General features: G+C 37.9%; 2 protein-coding genes across 3 annotated transcripts; one reads left to right on the forward strand and one right to left on the reverse strand.

Annotated features, from left to right (window-relative positions):
- The first annotated feature begins 7,332 nt into the window (after positions 1–7,332).
- LOC141643649 (jasmonate-induced oxygenase 1) lies at positions 7,333–10,755 on the forward strand. Its single transcript, XM_074452891.1, has 3 exons — positions 7,333–7,941; positions 9,572–9,893; positions 10,366–10,755. The coding sequence occupies exons 1-3, from the start codon at positions 7,430–7,432 to the stop codon at positions 10,603–10,605; spliced, it is 1,074 nt and encodes a 357-aa protein (XP_074308992.1). The 5' UTR covers positions 7,333–7,429; the 3' UTR covers positions 10,606–10,755.
- A 313-nt stretch (positions 10,756–11,068) lies between these two features.
- Positions 11,069–19,472, reverse strand: LOC141643648 (pentatricopeptide repeat-containing protein At1g30610, chloroplastic). 2 transcript variants are annotated; one of them, XM_074452889.1, is made up of 11 exons: positions 19,116–19,472; positions 18,897–18,946; positions 17,426–18,234; positions 17,115–17,306; positions 15,471–15,552; positions 15,172–15,360; positions 14,829–14,942; positions 13,336–13,426; positions 13,087–13,244; positions 12,368–12,790; positions 11,069–11,493 (listed from the first exon to the last, which is right to left on the reverse strand). In XM_074452889.1, exons 2-11 carry the CDS (start codon positions 18,933–18,935, stop codon positions 11,110–11,112), a joined length of 2,481 nt encoding a protein of 826 aa, XP_074308990.1. In that variant the 5' UTR covers positions 18,936–18,946; positions 19,116–19,472; the 3' UTR covers positions 11,069–11,109. The 2 variants fall into 2 exon arrangements, with proteins under 2 accessions (XP_074308990.1, XP_074308991.1); XM_074452890.1 differs by having other exon boundaries at positions 18,897–18,949; positions 19,116–19,349.
- Between the last annotated feature and the right edge of the window lie 1,412 nt (positions 19,473–20,884).

The raw sequence follows: 20,884 nt of genomic DNA on the forward strand, positions 1-20,884 counted from the left end.
TGCGCCTTATGGATGTCGTGACTGCATATTTATATGGGTCACTTGACACTGATATATACATGAAAATCCCAGATGGAGTGAAAATGCCCAACGATTACAACTCTAAACTACCTCGGGAGATGTTTTGTATCAAACTGCAAAAGTCTTTATATGGATTAAAGCAGTCAGGGCGAATGTGGTATAATCGTCTGAAAGAATATCTTGTGAAAGAAGGTTACAAAAATGATCCCATTAGTCCATGCGTTTTTATTAGGAAAACATGTAATGGATTCACAATCATTGCGGTGTATGTCGATGATTTAAACATCATTGGAACTCCAGCCGAGCTTGAAGTCACGGCAAAATATCTAATGAAAGAATTCGAGATGAAAGATCTCGGACGAACAAAATTCTGCCTTGGACTACAAATCGAGCATCTTAAGAATGGAGTTCTTATTCACCAAGAAAATTACACCCAAAGAGTCATACAAAGATTTGGAATGGCTAGATCACATCCACTTAGTTCTCCAATGGTTGTTCACTCTCTTAGTGTTGAAAAGGACGAATTTAGGTCAAGAGAAGCCAACGAAGATATTCTAGGACCAGAAGTACCATATCTTAGTGCAATAGGTGCATTAATGTATTTGGCAAATAATACTCGACCAGATATAGCATTTTCGGTTAACTTACTAGCAAGGTTTAGTGAATCACCAACTAAAAGACATTGGAATGGAGTTAAACACTTGTTAAGGTACCTTCAAGGAACCCAAGATTTAGGATTATTTTATCCTAGAAAGAAAGATGCTACGTTGATTGGATATGCAGATGCTGGATACTTGTCAGACCCACAAAAGGCAAAATCTCAGACAGGATATGTATTTACATATGGCGGTACACCCATATCCTGGAAGTCAACAAAGCAAACTTTGACTGCCACATCATCAAATCATGCAGAATTAATTGCATTGTACGAGGCTTCAAGAGAATGTGTATGGTTGAGATCCATGATACAGTACATTGAAAAGGAATGCGATATCAAGACAAGTGATCATCCGACAATAATATACGAGGATAATACGGCGTGTATAGCTCAAGTAAAGGAAGGATATATCAAAGGAGATAGAACTAAGCATATAGCTCCAAAATTCTTTTTCACACATGATCTTCAAGAACAAGGAACAATTGACATCCAACAAGTCAGGTCAAGCGAGAACCTTGCAGACTTGTTCACAAAGTCACTACCATCAAAGCAATTCCAAGAACTAGTTCGCAAGATCGGAATGAGACGGCTCAAGGATATGTGTTGAATTCAGGGGGAGTACTATATGCACTACACTCTTTTTCCCTTAGTTAGGTTTTATCCCATTGGGTTTTTACTGACAAGGTTTTTAATGAGGTAGTACCCTTCAAAGCATATAGTACAATCCAAGTAATTATAAGGTGAAATTTCCAAGGGGGAGTGTTGTAAACACAAAGTCAAGGTGAAAATCTCACCTCCGGGATTTACTCCACCATCCTCCCATAAGTCTACATTTACTACAGTAATATGGCAAATGTCTTTGGTGCATTTAATGTATACACACCGTATTACGTTGTATAAATACCGTACTCGATGAATGAGAAAACACACAATTTTCACTCTCAATCGTAATCTTTAACACATTCAACATACAATTTGCATTGTGTTCAACATAAGACCGTCCCTTGAAAATGGACATTAAGAAATTCAACAAATATTGATCAGCTTTTATAATTATGTTGAAAGCAGGCCTTAAAAAATTAATGTGAGACATATTATGGAGTTTTTGTGACATTTTTAGCATAATATCAACACTTATTAGTAGATTTGGGTGATGAATTATACAAAATTTAAGGACTGATAGAGAGTTGAGTGTACTTCGTATTTAGGTGCTGTTTGCCCCGACTTTTAGAAGTGTTTTTTCACTGAACAAGCATGAGTTAGGCCAAACAATTAATTTTGAAGAAGTTAAAATAACTTCTTTTAAGCCCAAAAGCCAATTTTGAGAGTCAGAAGTAGAAGCACCAATTTGGTGTTTTAGCTTTTACTTTTAGGATTATTTCACAGGAATAATCCATCCTATTGGTGTCCAACTTATATTAATCCATCCCTCATATTAACTCACAATAATACATAATATCCAACAACCTTCCCATTTTACACCTAGGTGAAGGGCTACCTGTTCAACAGGTAAACCCTTTATTAAATGAAATAAAAATTCATTTTTTTTACCTTCCTCCTCATCACTTCTCTCTCCGCTGTAAACAACATTCATCTTCATCCTCTCTCTAATGTAAATCTTCATCATTTCATTAACATATTCTTCATTTTCATCATTCATTAACATAATACAATACACACTCCAACATTTCATTAATAAATTTTTCAGTTTTCACCAAAAACTCTAACTTTTTCCGGTTGAATTTGGGGAAATTTGAAATTGATTGAAACCCACAAAAATTCACCATCAATGGCAAGCTATACTCCCACCTCACCATCTATTGTACCATACGGCCCTACATAGCTCCATCACCACCACTCTACAACCTCCAAATTCGTGGCTGCCAAAAACACCATCACACCTCCACCTCACTCTAGCAACCCTTCAACATCAACGCTGCTCCGACATCAGGATCTGTACGGTGGACAAGTAAGGGAAGAGAGAGAGTTAAATTAAGGGGACAATAAGTTGCGTCAATGATGTTGTCGAGGAGTTGCTGAAATGTAGATAGGGAGTGATTGAGGGGTGATGAGTGATGTGACCGTGATGGAATCGTGTTGGGGTGGTGGTGGTGGTGGCGGTGTAGGATAATGGGGACTCGCTAGGTGGTGTTGAGTGGCGGCATGTGAGCTGTGGCGTTGAGCCATTAAAGGAGAGTGGTTGTTATTCTCGCAAAATACCCTTCATTCTATTGATTTTGATTTTGGAGCAGCACCATCTTTAAAACAAGCAAATATTAAGAATGAAAAATACCTAAATATTGTTGGGTAAAAGATTCTTGATGATTAGCTTAGTGGAGAGGGTGGTTTTATTGAGAGGGTTAAAAGGGAGGATGAAGTTGTCAGTAATGGAGGAGAAATAACAAGGAAAGTAGTAAAGAAGAAGTTGAAATGAAGAAGAAGCAACCAGCCAAATATAGGGTTAAAAAGGAGGAACCGGAACTAGCAGGTGACTTAAGTGGGTAAGTGCAAGTTAAGAAAGTTGTGTGATAGTATGTATTATAGTGAGTTAATATAAAGGAGGGATTAATATGAGTTGGACACCAATAGGATGGATTATTCTTGTGAAATAATCCTTACTTTTATCTTAAAGATTTTTAATGCATAAATGACAAACTGTATGCGGTAAACATGTCAGAAAAAATAAAATTAATACTTATTCATTCATATTTTTTTCATTCTCTACAAATCGAGATCCATCTTGATATACTTTTCAACAAAAATGTTCATTTTTCATCCGCTTATGTAAAAAGTCTTATTGAGAAGTCATTTTTCCGTAAAATATTAGGCCAAACACCAAAAGTTTTATCAAGAAGTAGCTTATTAAAAAACTCATTTCTAAAAGCAAAAATGGTTTTCTCTTTCCTAAAGCGAGGCCAAACATGCTTACAATGTTTAATTTTCTAAATAGTGTCTGAATTCAGTTTTTTTTTCCGTGTTTGTTCCGGGTGTAATTCCGGAGCAGGATTGTGACCACTTGAGCTTGTAGAATGATGTCGTTGCTCGTCTCTTCCTTTCACTCTTTCCTGTAAAGATGAACAAACTGAGGGCTCGGCTTGGGGCCGAGCGTACTCACTCCGACGCTCAAGTCAGTAAACTTAGAGAGATAAGTTGTATGTTTAACTTGGCAAAGTATATTGTAGAGAGATAAAGGAGTTTTATGTCAGATTTTCCAGTTGGTTTCTCAATGAGAGATGTGGAGTATTTATAGACTTTCACCTTTTGTCACGTAGTGGCCAAGTGGCGTAACAGGTGGAAAGACTGTCTAAACCTCGGCCGAGGGACCCATGACAGGCCTGCAGGCCTTGTTGACTCCATGCCGAGGGGACTGGATGCGAGTATACGGATATGCCTCTCGGCCGGCTAGTTGCCGAGCCGAGACCCAAGTGACAGGCCGACAGGCTTTGTCGGTTAGGCCGTTTTTCTTTTGACTTGTTGTCTTTTAGCTTTGACCTTGGTAAATATGTTGACTTGGTCAGCGGGTGCAGAATATGCCCCATCAGTGTTTATTGTCAAAATTTTATTCCACTAAAGCCACTCGTTGGAAAAACGACTTTAGGAGAGACTTTACTTCAAACGTAACAATAAAAGATGATTACTCCTGAACTCTATTTTGATAAATAGTCTAAACTTGCATTAAAATGATTAAGAGCATGTTTGGCTTCGATTCTAAAAAATGAGTTTTTGTTTTTCAAGCTAAATTTTCCAAAAGTGTTTTCCAAACGCAGAAACAACAAATAGCTGCTTCTATTTCTATGGGCAAAAATATGGATTTTTAGCTTTTGAGAATTTTTATTTAACTTTTAGAAAATGATTTGTTTGGCCAAAAAGTGCTTTTGAGTCCAAAATCTCTTTTACAAACTAGGTCAAACACTAAGGAGTCGTTTGGTTCATGAAGGCATTAGACTTTCCTAGGAAATGCTAATTCATAGGAATTAAGTTCCTACATTGAATTCATATGATTTGAGAAAACTTGTTTGGTTATCAATGTAGGAATCTAATTCCACCGGAACTTTCAATTACCTAGGGGGGGGGGGGGTTAGGTAAGCCAATTCCCCCATTATGTAGGCATTGGAAGTTCCTAGGAAGTTAGAATTCCTCCATTTTACAAAAAATATGTCAACCAAACAAGTCTTGATTTTTCAATTCATGGGATTTCCGAATGCCTACGTTTTATCGAGGCAACCAAACGACTCCTTAAGTGTGTGTTTGGTCTGACATTTAAAAGTATTTTTGGCCTTAAAAATAGTTTTTGACCAAACACATCATTATTTAAAAGCTAAAGCAAAATTTCTCAAAAGCCAAAAAATCATCTTTTTGCCCATAAAAATAGAAGCGGCAATTCGTTACTACTGTTTTTGAAAAACACTTTTAGAAAATGAGCATGTTTGGCCTCACTTTTCAAAAATGAGTTTTTATTTTTGAACCTTAGGTGTTGTTTGGCCTACTTTTGAAATAACTTTTACTTTCTAGAATGAGTTTTTTCATAAACTACTTTTTGAAAAAGTAGTTTCTTAACAAATTGATGTGTTTGGCCTACTACTGTTTTTTAGTTTTTTTTTTGTTTTGTTTCCATAATCCTAAGAGTTTTTGGAAGAAATAGAAGCAGAAACATCAATTTGGTGCTTCTGTTTCTAATAGCTTTTTATTAACTTCTGACTTTTCAAAAGTAGTTTTTTATCTCCCTAAATTATAGTGTTTGACCCAGCTTTTACTTTTACAATTAGAAAAGCACTTAGAAAACTTGGCCAAACACCTCCTTAATTTTCTAAAAGTGTTTTTCAAAAGTAGAAGCATCAAATTGATGCTTCTATTTTCATGGGCAAAAATATGGATTTTTAGCTTTTGTAATTTTTTTTTTAACTTTTAAAAAATGTTGTGTTTGGCCAAAAAATGCTTTTAAGTCCAAAAACACTTTTACAAAGTAGGCCAAACACACACTAAGCTTAAAAAACAAAAATTCATTTTCAATAAGTTAGGCCAAGAGCATGTTTGGAATCAACCCAATTGCTTCAGTTTTCCTAAGGAGTGAGGTTTTAATCTCGTGACAGCTGATCTAGATACTATGCTAGTCAGTACATGGGATTAATGCATATCACACTCACATTCTGTACCAAAGTTGGCTGGTGTGAGTGGTAAGGGTTCTCATCTTTTAAACAAGTGGTCACGGGTTCGATTGCTTACTCTTGCGAATGAAAAAACCAAACTTTTGAGAGGTCAACCTATTAAATTGCCTTCAGTACCCCGGAGGAGATTGCCCCGACTATCGGTAGCGGATACTTCTGATCAACACTAAAGAAAAAAAAAAAAAACACTCGCATCCTTGTAGAAACTAAAAAATATAAGGTTTTTCACGTGCAAAATGAACATTATAAGCTATTGTGGATCTGAAACTAGTACACATCATACAATTATTTTTGTTCGAACAACTAAGTTAACAGTTACTCCCTCCTATTCACAATAAACTTTTCATTTCATTTTAACACAAAAATTAAGGAAGCACATTTACTCCACCATATAAATAAATTTGGACCACACAAATAAACTACCCTACCATACAATTAAATTTAGACCACACAAACACTTACCAAAAAAAAGAAAATAGGGAAGTTATTGTGAATAGACGGAAAAGAAAATAGGGAAGTTTATATTGAATAGAAGGGAGTATATGGTAACAAAGTAAGAAACGCGCAACCACATCCTTACGACTTATCCCACCTTTTATTAGTGAAACGGTCTCTTACAAAGTTACTGGTTAAAAAAAGAGAGCGAAAAACAAAGCAAAGGTAGATCATAAATTGTTGCATGAGACTATTTTATGACCAAGGCTAACTCGATAATAAGAAACCAATTAAATTTTATAAGAAAAATATTAATAATATTTTTTTTTGATAACTTAAAAATTAAGTGTTAAATCCCGGCTTCCTGCAAAAAAAAAAAAGTGTTAAATCCCGGCTATCTTTTAGAACCCTGCGTCATTTAACGATCTCAAAGGAGATTTATTGTGGATAAATTAAGTATAACCGTTTTCATATTGGTGGTTTAATTTTTCACAAAATCTCATTGAAGACGGCACGTATCCGTCACTTTGGAGTGACGGATACCATTTCCTCTCACAAATGACCCAAATAGAGGAGAGAGGGAAGCACAAGGTGGGTGTCCCCCCTATTCGTTTCAGCAAGACTAACTGTTAATTTTTACCTTGCACATAATCGTTGTACATAAACTTGACAAACAAATCGAGTTGTCTCGAATTTGTGTTTGTGTCACATGTAAATAGATCATTAACATTTTAACCTAAATCCAACCCAATTAAATACCGTATCATTTTAACTCATTACATAAATGGATCATCAAACTTCGAACCAAATCCCTTCATTTCGTATTGAATTCGTGTCGTGTTATTGTGCGATGCCATTATTCTCCGGTTCCAAAGTCTTTGAGAAAATGAAGATCACAACATCTCATTGAAGACGACACGTATCCGTCACTTTGGAGTGACATATACTATTTCCTCTCACAAATGACCCAAATAGAGGAGAGAGGGAAGCACGGACCCCACCTTGTCTCCCACTCCCCCTATCCGTTTTGTGAGCGCCATTACCCGTCACTTGCTAAGACTACTGAATGAAGATATCGTTGTTGCGTAGACATTAGAACCAAGTCAACCAACTATCCTTCTACAGTTCTACCAAACTGCAAACCCCAACAATGGAGGTCACCGGAGAAACACCACCACCATCACAACCACTACCAATTCGAGTACAAACCCTAGCAAACTCCAACCTCATCCCTCCTCAATACATCCAACCACCTCACACCCGCCCTTCCCTTTCCCCTTCCACCACCGCTGCCGCCGCACCAACCACCGCAGCAATCCCACTTATTGACCTCTCCCTCTCCTCCACCGCCACATCCGCCGAAATCGCCGCCGCATGCCGCGATTGGGGCGCCTTCCATGTGGTCAACCACGGCGTTCCTATTCAGCTCCTCGATGAAATTAGGACCGTCGGATCTTCTTTCTTCAACGATCTCGATGTTTCCGAGAAGTTGAAGTATGGTTGCGATGGTAGTGGCGCTGCTTCTGAAGGTTATGGTAGTAGGATGCTTGTTAGTGAGAACGACGACGTCGTTTTGGATTGGAGAGATTATTTTGATCATCATACTTTTCCGCTTTCGCGCCGTAATTCTAACCGCTGGCCTCATTATCCGGTTAATTACAGGTTAATTTAATCCGTTTTACGAAGTAATCGTTTTATACTGTTTATATTGTCGTTTGATCATCCTTATGGCGCATTTTAATCAGTGGCGGAACTAGGATTTGCAGTTCGGAGAGGAGACAGGAACGAGTAATGTCATAATTGAACTCCAATGAATTAAAAAAATTAAGATTTATGAAACTATTTTACAAAATATCATTTCTCAATATTAGGTAGAAATTAGTTTAGGTGAGATTTTGGGATATTTTTGTGACAAAAATACAAAGGTTGGATTATTATTGTTTAAGTTAAAAGGTTGGGTTATTTCTGGAAGACATATTAAAGGTTGGGTTATTTTTGTTAAATTTGCCAAAAATTAACCAAAAGTTTCGAATTTTTCAGCGAGCGCTCCTGCTCGCCCCCCTTAGTTTCGCCATTGATTATCGTATGGGTTGTTAATTAAGTTTGCAATTTATGGTTTTGGCGTCATGGATTTTGTGAAATGAGTGTGATTTTTGCATGGATATAGAGAAATCTCATGCAATAGCTTTATTTACTTGTACTGGTATTTGCATTTTTATGAGTACTGAATAGTGGAAATGAATGCGTTATTGCGTTGAAGAGAAAAGTATTTAAAGTTCATGGCGTTCGGTCAAATTTGCAGGGACGGAGTTTTATCGTGTTAATAAAAGGCCTTGTGTTGGCATCTTGTCTTCTGTCTATTTCAACTTACTTTGTGGGGGTGGGGGTTTGAATTTGAGTGTTCCTGTTATTAAAAGGCCTTTCCAACGGAGTATAATTTTTTGTCTGAAATAAGGGAGCAATGTAATGTGGGTCGTTTTCGATTGAATTGTCAACTGTGAAGTATGGGAAATCTATGGAGGAATGAGAATTTTGATGAGAAGCTTGAAAGGCAATTTGAAGTGTATCCTATAAGCTATAGTGTGTTCCTTGTCATCGGAAATGTAACTGATCGAGCTCCTGTTTGACAGATATCGTGTCCTTGGGTCAGGTGACAATATACTGATTGTTGGGTGATTGTTGGGTTTACTTGTTCGATCATTCTAGAATTAAATGTTGGAGTCTGAGAGGAGGTGCAACGACGGCCACTAAGTTGACGTTCCCATCCCAAAAATTAACTAAAGAAGAGAGAAAATTGAGAATGTATTAAAAATTTTGTGCATAGTGGTAAGAATAAGTAAGTTGGTGTCAAGGGTGGCATTGGGGTTGCAACCTAGAAGATGGTGTGCATTGTGATGTATATGCTGAAAATACGGCTGTACTGAGAGGGAGAGAGAACATTGAGTTTTCATACACGGGGATGTTTAAGGAAAGAGACTATAATCTGGAGATTCTTATATATGGGATGAGGTTGTATGAAAGACCTCATGGCATTCATAGAGGCCAGATGTTTTTGCATTTATGTTTTCCAAAGTTTAAATTTTATAGTGTACATTTCTAAGGCAGTTCAGATTGGTGAAGATTGACATTTTTCAGTTTAATCACTACGGTATCCGAGCACTCCTAGCCCCTCCTAGAGTTAAAATACTGAAAATTGCAGCTTGTAATATGTACTATGATTTATAATTCAGAATAAATCATGTTTTTGGCATATCGTGTGCGATATTGATGTGCAAATAGTTTTCTGAACCAGGAAAGTGGTGGAGGAATACAGTGAGCAGATGAAAACGCTTGCTCAAAAGCTGCTATCGTTGATTTCTGAAAGTCTAGGCCTGAAATCTTCAAGCATCGAAAATGCAGTTGGAGAATTCTACCAGAATATCACTATCAGTTATTATCCAACTTGTCCCCAGCCAGAGCTTACTCTAGGTTTGCAGTCGCATTCTGACTTTGGTGCGATTACCCTACTTATCCAGGATGATGTTGGTGGGCTTGAAGTTTTGAAAGGTGAAGAGTGGGTGACTGTACAGCCCTTATCTCATGCGATTGTTGTAATTTTGGCAGATCAAACAGAGGTAGGTACCATCTCTTTCTGATACCTCAAAACTCAGTACTACTTTCTTTGATTTCTCTCAAAATTTATTACCGGGTAGCAAAAATTGCGAAAATATCATGAAATGTATACTCTTTTGAAAACATCTTTCACTACAAATTGAATTATGTAATTTATATTTGAGTAAAATTGAAAATCAAAGGCTTGCCTTGAAAACGGAAACATCATGTGATAACAAAATGGAGGGAGATTTGCTAAAATGCCAATTGTCTGGGTAAGACCCTAAGAGAGACATTTGAGATACAAAAGCTTGTCTGATGTAAAAATGAGGCAATTCAATTTAATTAGCCAAGAAAGAAAAATGAAGAAATTAAAATAGATCTGGTGCCGATGACGTCTTTTCCAGCCAAAAGTCTTACATTCTTAGTTTAAAGATTTGGTTTAGACATTTGGATTTGTGTCAAATTTTTCTTAGATATAATTGGTCTTTGCAGGTCATTACAAATGGAGAATACAAGAGTGCGATCCACCGAGCTATAACCAATGCAAATCGAGCACGTCTTTCAGTGGCCACATTTCACGACCCTGCTAAAACCCGGAAAATCGCCCCGGCTCCCGAACTTGTTGAAAAATCTGCGCCAAAGTATCGGGAAGTCCTATATGGAGAATTTGTAAAATCATGGTATACTAAGGGTCCTGATGGGAAGCGTAACCTGGATGCACTTCTACTCTAACTTTGTCGTCACTGCATTCCTGAAATTTTAGATAGCTTGAAAATTGTAATCGACCATCATAATTTGGAAAGAGTTCTATAGTTGTATTGCATGTATTGTGCACATTGTTCCGGAAAGGCGAGTAAATATTGAATTACCGATGTTTCTTTCTACTTGCACTTGGTTCTGTTTATTTTGATTCTAAACAAAAAGCTGAACCGTGTATAATGTTAGTAGGCTGATTGGTGAAAAGTACAAGGACAGTACAAGGTGGTTGGCTGCGTGGCGGTGGGGTTCATTGTGTTTTTGAGTGGTTTAAAATGATGAGGAAAGCTCAAAACTCCTGAGAATTGTGGAAATTGTTTTATCAGATGACAGCTATTTATTCATACGTATTGCGACTTACTCAGTTTCGAAGCTTGTCAGCAGCCAAACTACCTTGTGCCTGTTGTGAGCCGCTGGCTCCTTTTAAACCCCCAAAAAGGAAAAAAAAAAGCCAAAAGTTGTAGATAATAAACCGAAACTCTATATACAAACTTCTACAGGGGTTTCATTTAGTTGTGTTGTACCAGTAATTGGTTCAAGCCCTACAAATTCAGCACAAGAATCCCTGAGATTTTGAAATATGAGGTTTGGCAACTCAGAGTTAGACATAGAAACGTTGATCTCGCGTATCAAGCGCATAAGAGCTTCTTTGTTAAAGCGATGTGCATTGTCCTCCAACAATTTTGACCATGCCTTCTTGGAGAACGACTTTTGATCACTTGAAGGATGAGATGCAACACTTGACATTGCTGCCACAAGGTCGTCATTTTCCATTTTCAGTCGGAACCTTTCTTTCACAAGTGCCGGTGGTGGAACAAACTTTGATTTCATCAAGTGCCTCCATGTTGTTTCTACCACTTCATCCTAGATGTAACAAGCAAAAGCGAATTCTTATTATCACAACAACATTTCACTAGCCTCTTAGTGCTCGCACCCATGGCGATGTAGAGAGGGTCAAATGTACACAAAATTACCCCAATAAAAAGATGCTGTTTTAGAACGAGCCACAACAAAAATTGCGTCGAAAAATTGCATTGATAATTGTTGCTCCCTGTATTATACTCAATTGACCCTTTATTCAAATTTTTCCTCATATATGAGCAAATGGGGCTAATTGAATAAATAAAGGGAGTGCTTCACTATAAAAAGAACCACAATAAGTTTAGCAAGTAATTTTGTGATTTTCAGCTAGTCTTGCTATAAACGGATATACGGGTCAAATAGCTTGAAAGTGGTGACATTATACTCAATTGACCCCTTATTCAAATTTTTCCTCATACATAAGAGCAAATGGGGCTAATTGAATAAATAAAGGGAGTGCTTCACTATAAAAAGAACCACAATAAGTTTAGCAAGTAATTTTGTGATTTTCAGCTAGTCTTGCTATAAACGGATATACGGGTCAAATAGCTTGAAAGTGGTGACATTTTTGGCCCCCACCACCCCACTTGTTGCTTGTCCTATTAGGAGTGTGGTATTGTATTTGGCCCGTCTTTAGTTATAGACGGATATGTGCCGTCTATAATGAGATTTTGTGATTTTGGTTTATCGCACACAAGGAAAAGCCCACCGTTATTCATTGGTCCACATTAAAGGCACGTCGAAAACATCCAGGTAGAAAAAAGGCTTTCAAATTAAGTTCCAAAATAGTGGATTCTGTCGAAGGCAGTGGATATTCCATGCTCAATACAACTGCAGAAAATATTAAATTGAAGTGGCAAAGTAGATTAGATAGTACCTTGCCAGCCTTTGAAGCTTGCACGACCATCCAAAGATGTCGTTTTGTATTGAAAGAATACCCATGGTGCAACATCTGATTATAAGCATAGTCAAAGTCATCCCATCTATTCTCCTTTACGCAAGATTCAAGCATCAGACTGAATGTATGAATATCCGCTGTAATCCCGGAATTGGCCCTGCTCCCTTGCTGTCCACTTTGTAGCATCTTTTGAAACAGTTCTTTTGCTTCGGTAAACATTCCATGTCCAAGGTAAGCTTTCAGCATCATGTTACAAGTCACTTGATTCGGAGAACAATACTTCTGCATATGCTTAAAGATGAATATTCCATCCTCCACATTTCCAGAGTCAAAGCAGGCTTGCATCAAACCAGTGTAAGTTACCACCAGGGGTTTACTGGCAACCTTGCATATCTTATCAACCTGTGTGTGATGAATCAACATAAGGCACATACTTCGCTATTTGAGAAAATGTACAGCTACAAACGGACTATCTGTCATGTTGGCGGACCACAAGTAAATCAGGTATAACGGCTTTGTTGTTAACATAGCAAATTTTTCCCTTTTTCTTGAAGACTGTCAAAGAGCAATGAGGTGACAACACTCCGAGTTCCTCAGTGTAAAATTGTAAATCACCGAGTTTTAGCAGTGTGAGGAGGGAAAACCGTATGGTGAAGTAAAACTAAATAAAGAGAAATATGATTCATGGTTTTACATACTTGCATCAACGCTTCTTCACACCTTCCAGCACTGCAGAGACAGCGAGCAAGGTCATAATATAGACTGGCTGAACCAACTAGTCCCCGACTTTCCATTTCTTGAACAGCTGTTATAGCCTCCTCTGGTTTGCCTTCCCGCCAAAGAGTATTAACAAGGACTACAAAGTGTGGAATGAAGCAAATTATCAGCTACACATCGAACAACATATGAACACATGAATAGAAAATCAGATAAGTCCTTCGACAAACCTCTATATGTTAAAGCATTTGGAGCAAAGGATGCCTGCATTTGCCTAAAGAATTCATGGACTAAGTCGTACTTTCCGCAAGCCAACATAACCTGATGAAACAGTTAGCCAATCAGTTCTGTTCAACTATAAAGCATACAAGTGAGGTGGATATACAGAAGGGTGACATGGTGGCCTGTGAAAGTTACACCCATCATGGGTAACGGAGATAGAGGTGAATTCGATACTATGACCACACCGGCCTCACCCTATGGCTTCTCCCTTCATATTTTATTTTCCAAATTCTTGTTGAGTCACTTCAAAATCTCATAAGAACTTGTTTAGCAATTTATCAGAGCTAAACAAGTCTATGTTGGGTAAGGCCTACTAACCGGCCCAAATGGAGTGGGTAGGACTGCCTTAGTGATTCAGAAGAAGTGAAGACAGAATAGTAAGTGGGATGGGTTTGGAAGACCCTTCTCCCAACACCGCCCCACCTCAATGACAAAATAATAGGTTGGATGAGTTTGGGGGTCCCTTCTCCAACCATCACGCCGCTCACTAGAGCAAAATCGGCAAGGCTTTGGTATCAACAACTACCACCTCCGCTACAGAAGTCAGAACATAAGCGTTATACCCACAGAAATAAGAGCAACCATCAGTAAGCAAATGTGGATGCCATGTCACTGAAATCATAGAGATTTTGTGTGGAACAACACAGCAAGTTTCATGCGAGATATGCACACAGGAAGCCCGTTGAAGCTATGAGTAGGTTAAAAATCTATTCTCGGTTTTCAAACCAGAATAAAAACACCAGTTCACTATTCTGCCAAGAGCCGAATATTTTATTAACTGTTCCACAATGAGACTGATAGCAAAGAGGTGCGCCTTCAAAAAAGCTACTAGTGATCAAAAGTAAAGGGGCGTTACTGGATGAGACTACGTGGATAAAGAATCGAAGAAGCAAAAAAAAGGAAAAACCTTTTTAGTGAGAGCTAGGAAAAGATTGATTGGGAAGGAGGGGGATAAGTGTGCGCAAAAATAAAGAAGGAAAAAAACTCCGGTTAAAACCTGGGAAGCAAAACAAAGAAGACATACAAATGAAACGAAAAAAGCTTGAAAAATAAACAAAAGTGAAGTAAAAAAGAATCAAATAAAACATAAATTAAGGTAAAACCATATAATCCACCTTAATCAAATAAGACACTCCTGAGGGTGAAACTGAAAAAGCTTATAAACCCGGGAAAGAAAATAAAGAAGACATTCAAATGAAACGAAAGAGGTTTGAAAAATAAACAAAACTAAAGTAAATAGAATCAAATAAAACATAATCTAAGGTCCAACCCTATAATCCACCTTAATCAATAAGACACTACTAAGAGGATGAAACTGTAAAAGCATGAATGCCCAATAAATAGGCACTGCAACAATAACATAATGGTTGTTCCGCATTAAGGAACTCAAATGCATACAAGTGATCAGAGACTCAAAAGGCATAGACTAAAAAGCCTTTACCTCCATAAGAAGTCCATATGTTGTGTTTGATGGCTGTTGATCAATTTCGGCCAATTTCTGCAAAACCCAGAATGCCCCTTCCCATTCTTTCCTCGTAACACAAGCATTTAAGACCTGAACAGCAAATTTAAACAAAATATTGTAAAAATTTTACCTCAAAAGTTTTTTCGTTCCAAGTTTAGGCTTTTACCTTCCCCTTCCCACCCATATGGCCATCCGCACCAGTTTTCAGAAAACAAAAGGCAAACATCTTTCAGTATCTTGGCCTAGATTCATATACGTACGCTAAAATTCTAATTTGTCGAGGTTCTTCCAGTGAAACAATGATGAGAAAAAGTCTTACAGCATTATAAATGACAAGGTCTGGTTCAAGTCGCGGATCCCAATCTTCTGAATCTTCGATCTTAAAGTTCGCTGGAATTGACCTCATGCTGTCAATTACATCAAATAGTTCCTTCATATGGCCAGCTTGTCCAAGAGTAACAGAAATCGAGTGATAAGCGACAATGTCAGGATAGGAGCTCCTGTGTCGCTGGAGTTGGACGTAAATGTCAGTCATATTAAATATGAACTTATTGCGAAATGAATGGGCATAATTTGCAGCCGAAAAGTAAACACCAAGTAAATATAACAAAGCATTACCTGCATAGAAGAGAACAAATTAAGTGCTTCAACGGGACGTCTTGCCTTTCCAAGCACTCCAAGTGCAGCTGTGTAGACATATCTAGATTAAAAATATGATTTAGAAGTAGAAAAAATGAACTGTCAAGTATCATAAGTATGTGACAAACAATGGATCGAGTTTTAACGATGTAGTTTTATGGTTTACTGCATATGATGCAGGTGGAATCGCACTAGAACAAAGAGACAAGATTTTGTAGCCAAATGAAATATTGTGCTTACTCCGTTAATCTGTTTTGACTTCTGACAACCGCTCCAATCCCAAAATTAGCAAGTAATGTTAGTTGTAATCATCGTTCCCGGAACGGCAGGGGAGTCCAAATAGTCAGGGCCGGGGTCAATGTTAATGTTACTGGCGTTTAATTTTCTTTTGCAGGCAAAATAATCTTCCCCTTTAAAGTAGCAGCGAGGCACCAGGAGTTCAGGATTCTATAATTAACTTAGGCTCAACCTTCTTTTCCGGATCCTCACTTCTGTGTGCAAAATCACTCTTGGAACTTAATTCTTTCATTACACTATCTTGGTTTGTTGCCTTTTATTATTTGTCTATTCAAGCAGTGGCAAAAAAAAAAAAAAAAAAGATGCCTAGTGCAACTCAAAAGTAAGCGAAGGATCCTATGCCCATTCCTCTTCCCCCTCACATTGAGAGAATAGCCTCTATCAGCCCAAATAAAGAAGCCCCCCCTCCCATTTTATCTCAACAGGCTTTTGTACACACCCCACAGAGAAGTGTTAACTAAAAGTGCTGTCAATGTATTTGCAGAGCTGTTGTCGGATGGGAATGTGGACATTTGCTCGCGAAATATACTATCCTTGTAAAAAACTAAATAACACAAGAAAGGGAAAATAAATATAGCAGACAAAGTGAAGATAACACGATAAGAGCAGATACATTACCAAATAAGCAGCCTAATCCTGACAGGAAGCGAACATAAGATCAAAACTTGCGAATTCCGTTGCAATAAATGTATTACTGCCTATTAATCATCCAGAATCAAGTGAAAGAAGAAGAAATCAGATTGCAGTAGCACTGTAGTGACACAGTGTCCACTAGGTGTCATAGGTTCCTATGGTTGGGGGTATATTGTTTGCTTCTGTTCTAATAGAAGATAACTTTGGCTGGTTGTTATGTGCGGCAATATGTTGTGTAGAAGGCCTAGGGTCAAGTATTGACCTCTTCCAGTCTCCTCCCTCCCACTCTCTAAATCATCACCAAAACCAGCCACTTGTTTACTACAACGAGGAGGAATCGAGTAACGTCCTAATTTTAGCCAATTAGTCATCCTAGGCTGCAAGGCTCAAACAACATAACCAAATAAAGAGGCATCCCAATGATAACCTGATGTTGGAAAATAGATTACATTATTTTAGCCAGAGGTGATTTCAAACTTCAAAAAACTCAGAACCATGGCAACAAAATACAAGGGTGAGAGTTGGGTGATAAAGGAAATGAATCTGATAGCAAATAAATTTTGCATGTCAATGCTCGATTTAGCCGACCCCAAATCATTTTGGGATTAAGGCTCTGATGTTGATTGATTGATTGATTGAATGCTCGATTTAAATTACATGCCTCAATGAGTGGAAATAAAGTGAAATACTGACCCTATTTTGCGAGACATGTAGCGCTCTTGCATTTGAAGCCACTCGACAAGTTGCAGCACCATTCTCCAGTTGCCCATTTTACCCAATATCTGAATAATTCTCATTATGGAATGGTCAGAGAATTTGACTCTCGCACTTCTCATCGTCTTAGAAAACATCCACTCCGGCATTTTAACATTAGCTTCATTCAAACTGTGAGAGAAAAAAAAAAAGCTCATATTGCATGCAAGAGCAAATCAAGAACAATCAAATTGCAAATTGCTGTGCAAAAGCACAAATGTACGTCTGGTAAGCAAAGGCCAAGTACCAACCATATTGCAAGCTTCTGTATCCTTTCCTCCATTTCCATTTGCGAAATTCGTCGACCGCCCAGACCATCACCATTTAACTCTGACGGCTCGAAGATAAATTTTTCCATCTCTAGGTCATCGTCATTAGACATTTCATCAATTGGCATGCTTTTCTTCCAAACACGCTTACTGCTTTTAACCGCAGTCATACCCATGCGTACATTTTCGCTTGAGTAATCCTTTGATCTTTTATGGTTCATCTTTAACTCATTGTCATTAGACATTTCATCCATTGGCATGCTTTTCTTCCAAATATGCTTACTGCTTTTAACAGCAGTCATATCCATGGATACATTTTCGCTTGAATAATCTTTTGATTTTTTATGGTTAATCTCTTTTTGGGAACTCACAGCAACTCTTTTGTGAAAGACACCACTGGGTCGTGGCTTGGCAGCAACTGCACTAGACCGTTCATACATTTCATCTTTCTTGTCAAATTCTGAACCTTTAGACCTCTTCCACGTTCTGGATTCCTCTTGTCTCGGATTCTTTGGAGCATTTTTGGTAAATGCAACATCTTTAAGCTTCTTTCTGTCTCCACCACCCTCTTTTTGATCTTTCGTCTTATCCCTATCAGCCCTTATGGACTCCATTGCCTTCAAATACTCATCAAATGATGACTTAAATTCCGTTTTCTCCTTTACAAGTATGTCGCTACCTGTCTGGGTTACTGAGAGTGAACTTATTACGTAACCGGATCTTCTTGATTCTAAAATACATGCCTGCTGCTTCTTTTTCCTCACATTCAGAACAACTCCAAAACCCGGCGACTGGGATTCAAATCAGAAAAGTAAAATCATTGAATTAACATAATTACAGCTAAATTATTACAGGCTTACAGCTAAATTAGAGAAACAGAAGCAAGTTTTCAGTAAGACCATTCTACCTTAAACTATGGTAAGGCCCGGTGAGGATGCGCTGTTTAAGGTATCTGGGAAAGTTTTCAGCTTTGACCTTTAAAAGCTAACCTCGAACATATTGATCCTCACCAAGACTTACTTTAACTTACCCTAGGATGATTATACCAAAACTTGATCCAGGAAAGAAAATATACATGGAATTTGATATACTATGCTAAATGTACACAATTAAAGATGTCAAATTTCACAACTATCAACATAAACAAACACCAATTGTTTGATGGCATATGACACATTAGGCTGCAGGCTCGAGATCCCTTCCGGTTATTTGTATCATTACTTCATTAGTGCCTTCAATGTGCCGATAATTCCCACATAGTAGAGAAACTATTGGATAACTAAATCACTACTTCTTACATGAAGCATTATAAAACTAACAACATTACCCCGGGGGGTGTCGACTATACGCAGTCTTACCCTTGCATTAGCAACACAAAGACGCTGATTTCACAAATTTCCGAAACAAGATAAACTAATAATGGATTGAAGTTGAACAGAAAAAGGTAAATTACCTGCAGTAATACACACTTTGGCAAAAAGAGGCAATCCATTGAATTTACACCTGCTTTATAGTCACACCAAAACGAACAAAACAATAATTAAATTAAACCCAGATTAAAATAAGTCAGAATAATTACAACCCATGTCATAGAAATTCAAACAGTGAATATAATTGTAATAGCAGAAATTAATTCATGAAATAATAATAATGAGAAATTGGGAAATCTTACCAAATGAAATGGGTGCAGAAATCTTGGGGGTAGTAACATATTATGTGTAAATTACAGTCAAATTAAATGGTTTTTTTGGAATTGAAGAGGGAACACACTGGTTAATTGGTTATGGAGAGTGAAGAAGATAACAGCTTTAAAAGCTGGACGAAATGAGACAATTAGTGACGATATAGATACGGTCATACGGACTAGTCACTACTCACTAGAGTAGGACTAGAGGTGATCAAATGCGGATTAGTTGAATACGTATGAGGTCACTTCGGGTTCATGAATGAGTTTGTTAGGGTTTCAGTGGATTTGGAACGGGTCGGGTTGATGGTTGAATCTTTGTATGCTATTCAAATCTATTGATTTTGATTTGCTATGACTGATTTAATCCCTAACCCTTATAAAAGAGAGAACTTGCAACACTGTAGCGATGAATAGGGACAACCAAGCACCCTCCTTAGCCGTTGATTTGCCCCTTTTGATCACAGCCCTTCATTCCTCTTTTACTTCTTAACCACTCCTTTACAACCTACCACTCTCATCCATTCCTTCCCAGCTCACTGCTCCTCACTCCTCAATAACTCATCGATGCCTCTAAACTCACTCCTCAATAACTCATCGATGCCTCTAAACTCACTCCTCAATAACTCATCGATGCCTCTAACCCTTGATGGTAACAACTCTAGCAAGGAGATCTCCCCCATCGATGATCTCCCCAAAGTTATTTGCTTCTTCTAATCTTATTCTTATTATGAGATGTGCGCTGCTTTTTTGTTGTTGTTTCGATTTGTTGTCGTCATTGTTAGGGTATCATAATGTTTTGATTGTTGGCAAATAGTTTATTTTGGTCCTGTATGCGATTTGGTTTCGTATTTTTTGGGGTTACCTAATTTGCCGATTTCATTGTTTTCGTTTGAGGCATACGAACAGCCTTATCTTTGAAGGTATGTCTTCTAATTATGTTTTGATTTGCTTTGAACGATGATTTAGGTGTTTATTTGTCCATTTCATTTCATTGTCCGTGTTGATTTGTACATTTTTTTTTATAATTAGTTCTTTTTATGTGCTTGGAGTTCTGAGGATGCAACTACCTAGGATTGGAATTTGGATCATAGACCACGGCTTCAGTTGATTTGGCTTCCTCCGAAAGGTTATTAGCGGTTACAGCTACGGCTTTGTTGATATTTTTATGATGCTTAATGTGATTTCGAATTTATGTAATTGTTGTAATCGTTGGAAATTTTCGGGGTCCCGACTTTAGTGGGCCGATTTTCAAGCTGCCTCTCCTTGAAGGTGCTTTGCGATTGCCCTCCCGATTTATTGTTTTAGCGTAACTGCTTTCTGACCAATTAATGTTTATTTTTGTCCAGGTTTCTCATTCCTGTGGCTGTTATTTCCTGAAGCAGGGATTATGGCCGTGGTCCCGCAGTTAGAGCTAGATACAAATTCCCCTAAAAGACTGGCGAAGGTTACTAGCATTGTGATTTCCTACTTCCTGGGGTTGGAGTTGTATCTGTAGACCTGGGCTGGAGTTGCTTTTGATACTCCTAGCAGGTTAATAGTGCTATTGTTGGAAAATGGTTTATTTTGGTACTGTGTACGATTTGGTCTTGTAGTTTTGGGCGTAATCTAATTCGGCGATTTCATTGTTTTCGTTTAGGGTTTACGAAAAGCCTCGACTCTGAAGGTTTGTCTACTGATTATGTTCTGGTTTGCTTTGAACTATGAGGTGCGTATTTATTTGTCCATTTTATCCCACTGCTCGTGTAGAGTTGTTC

This window comes from Silene latifolia, chromosome 2 (assembly GCF_048544455.1).
Source record: "Silene latifolia isolate original U9 population chromosome 2, ASM4854445v1, whole genome shotgun sequence".
NCBI lineage: Eukaryota > Viridiplantae > Streptophyta > Magnoliopsida > Caryophyllales > Caryophyllaceae > Silene > Silene latifolia.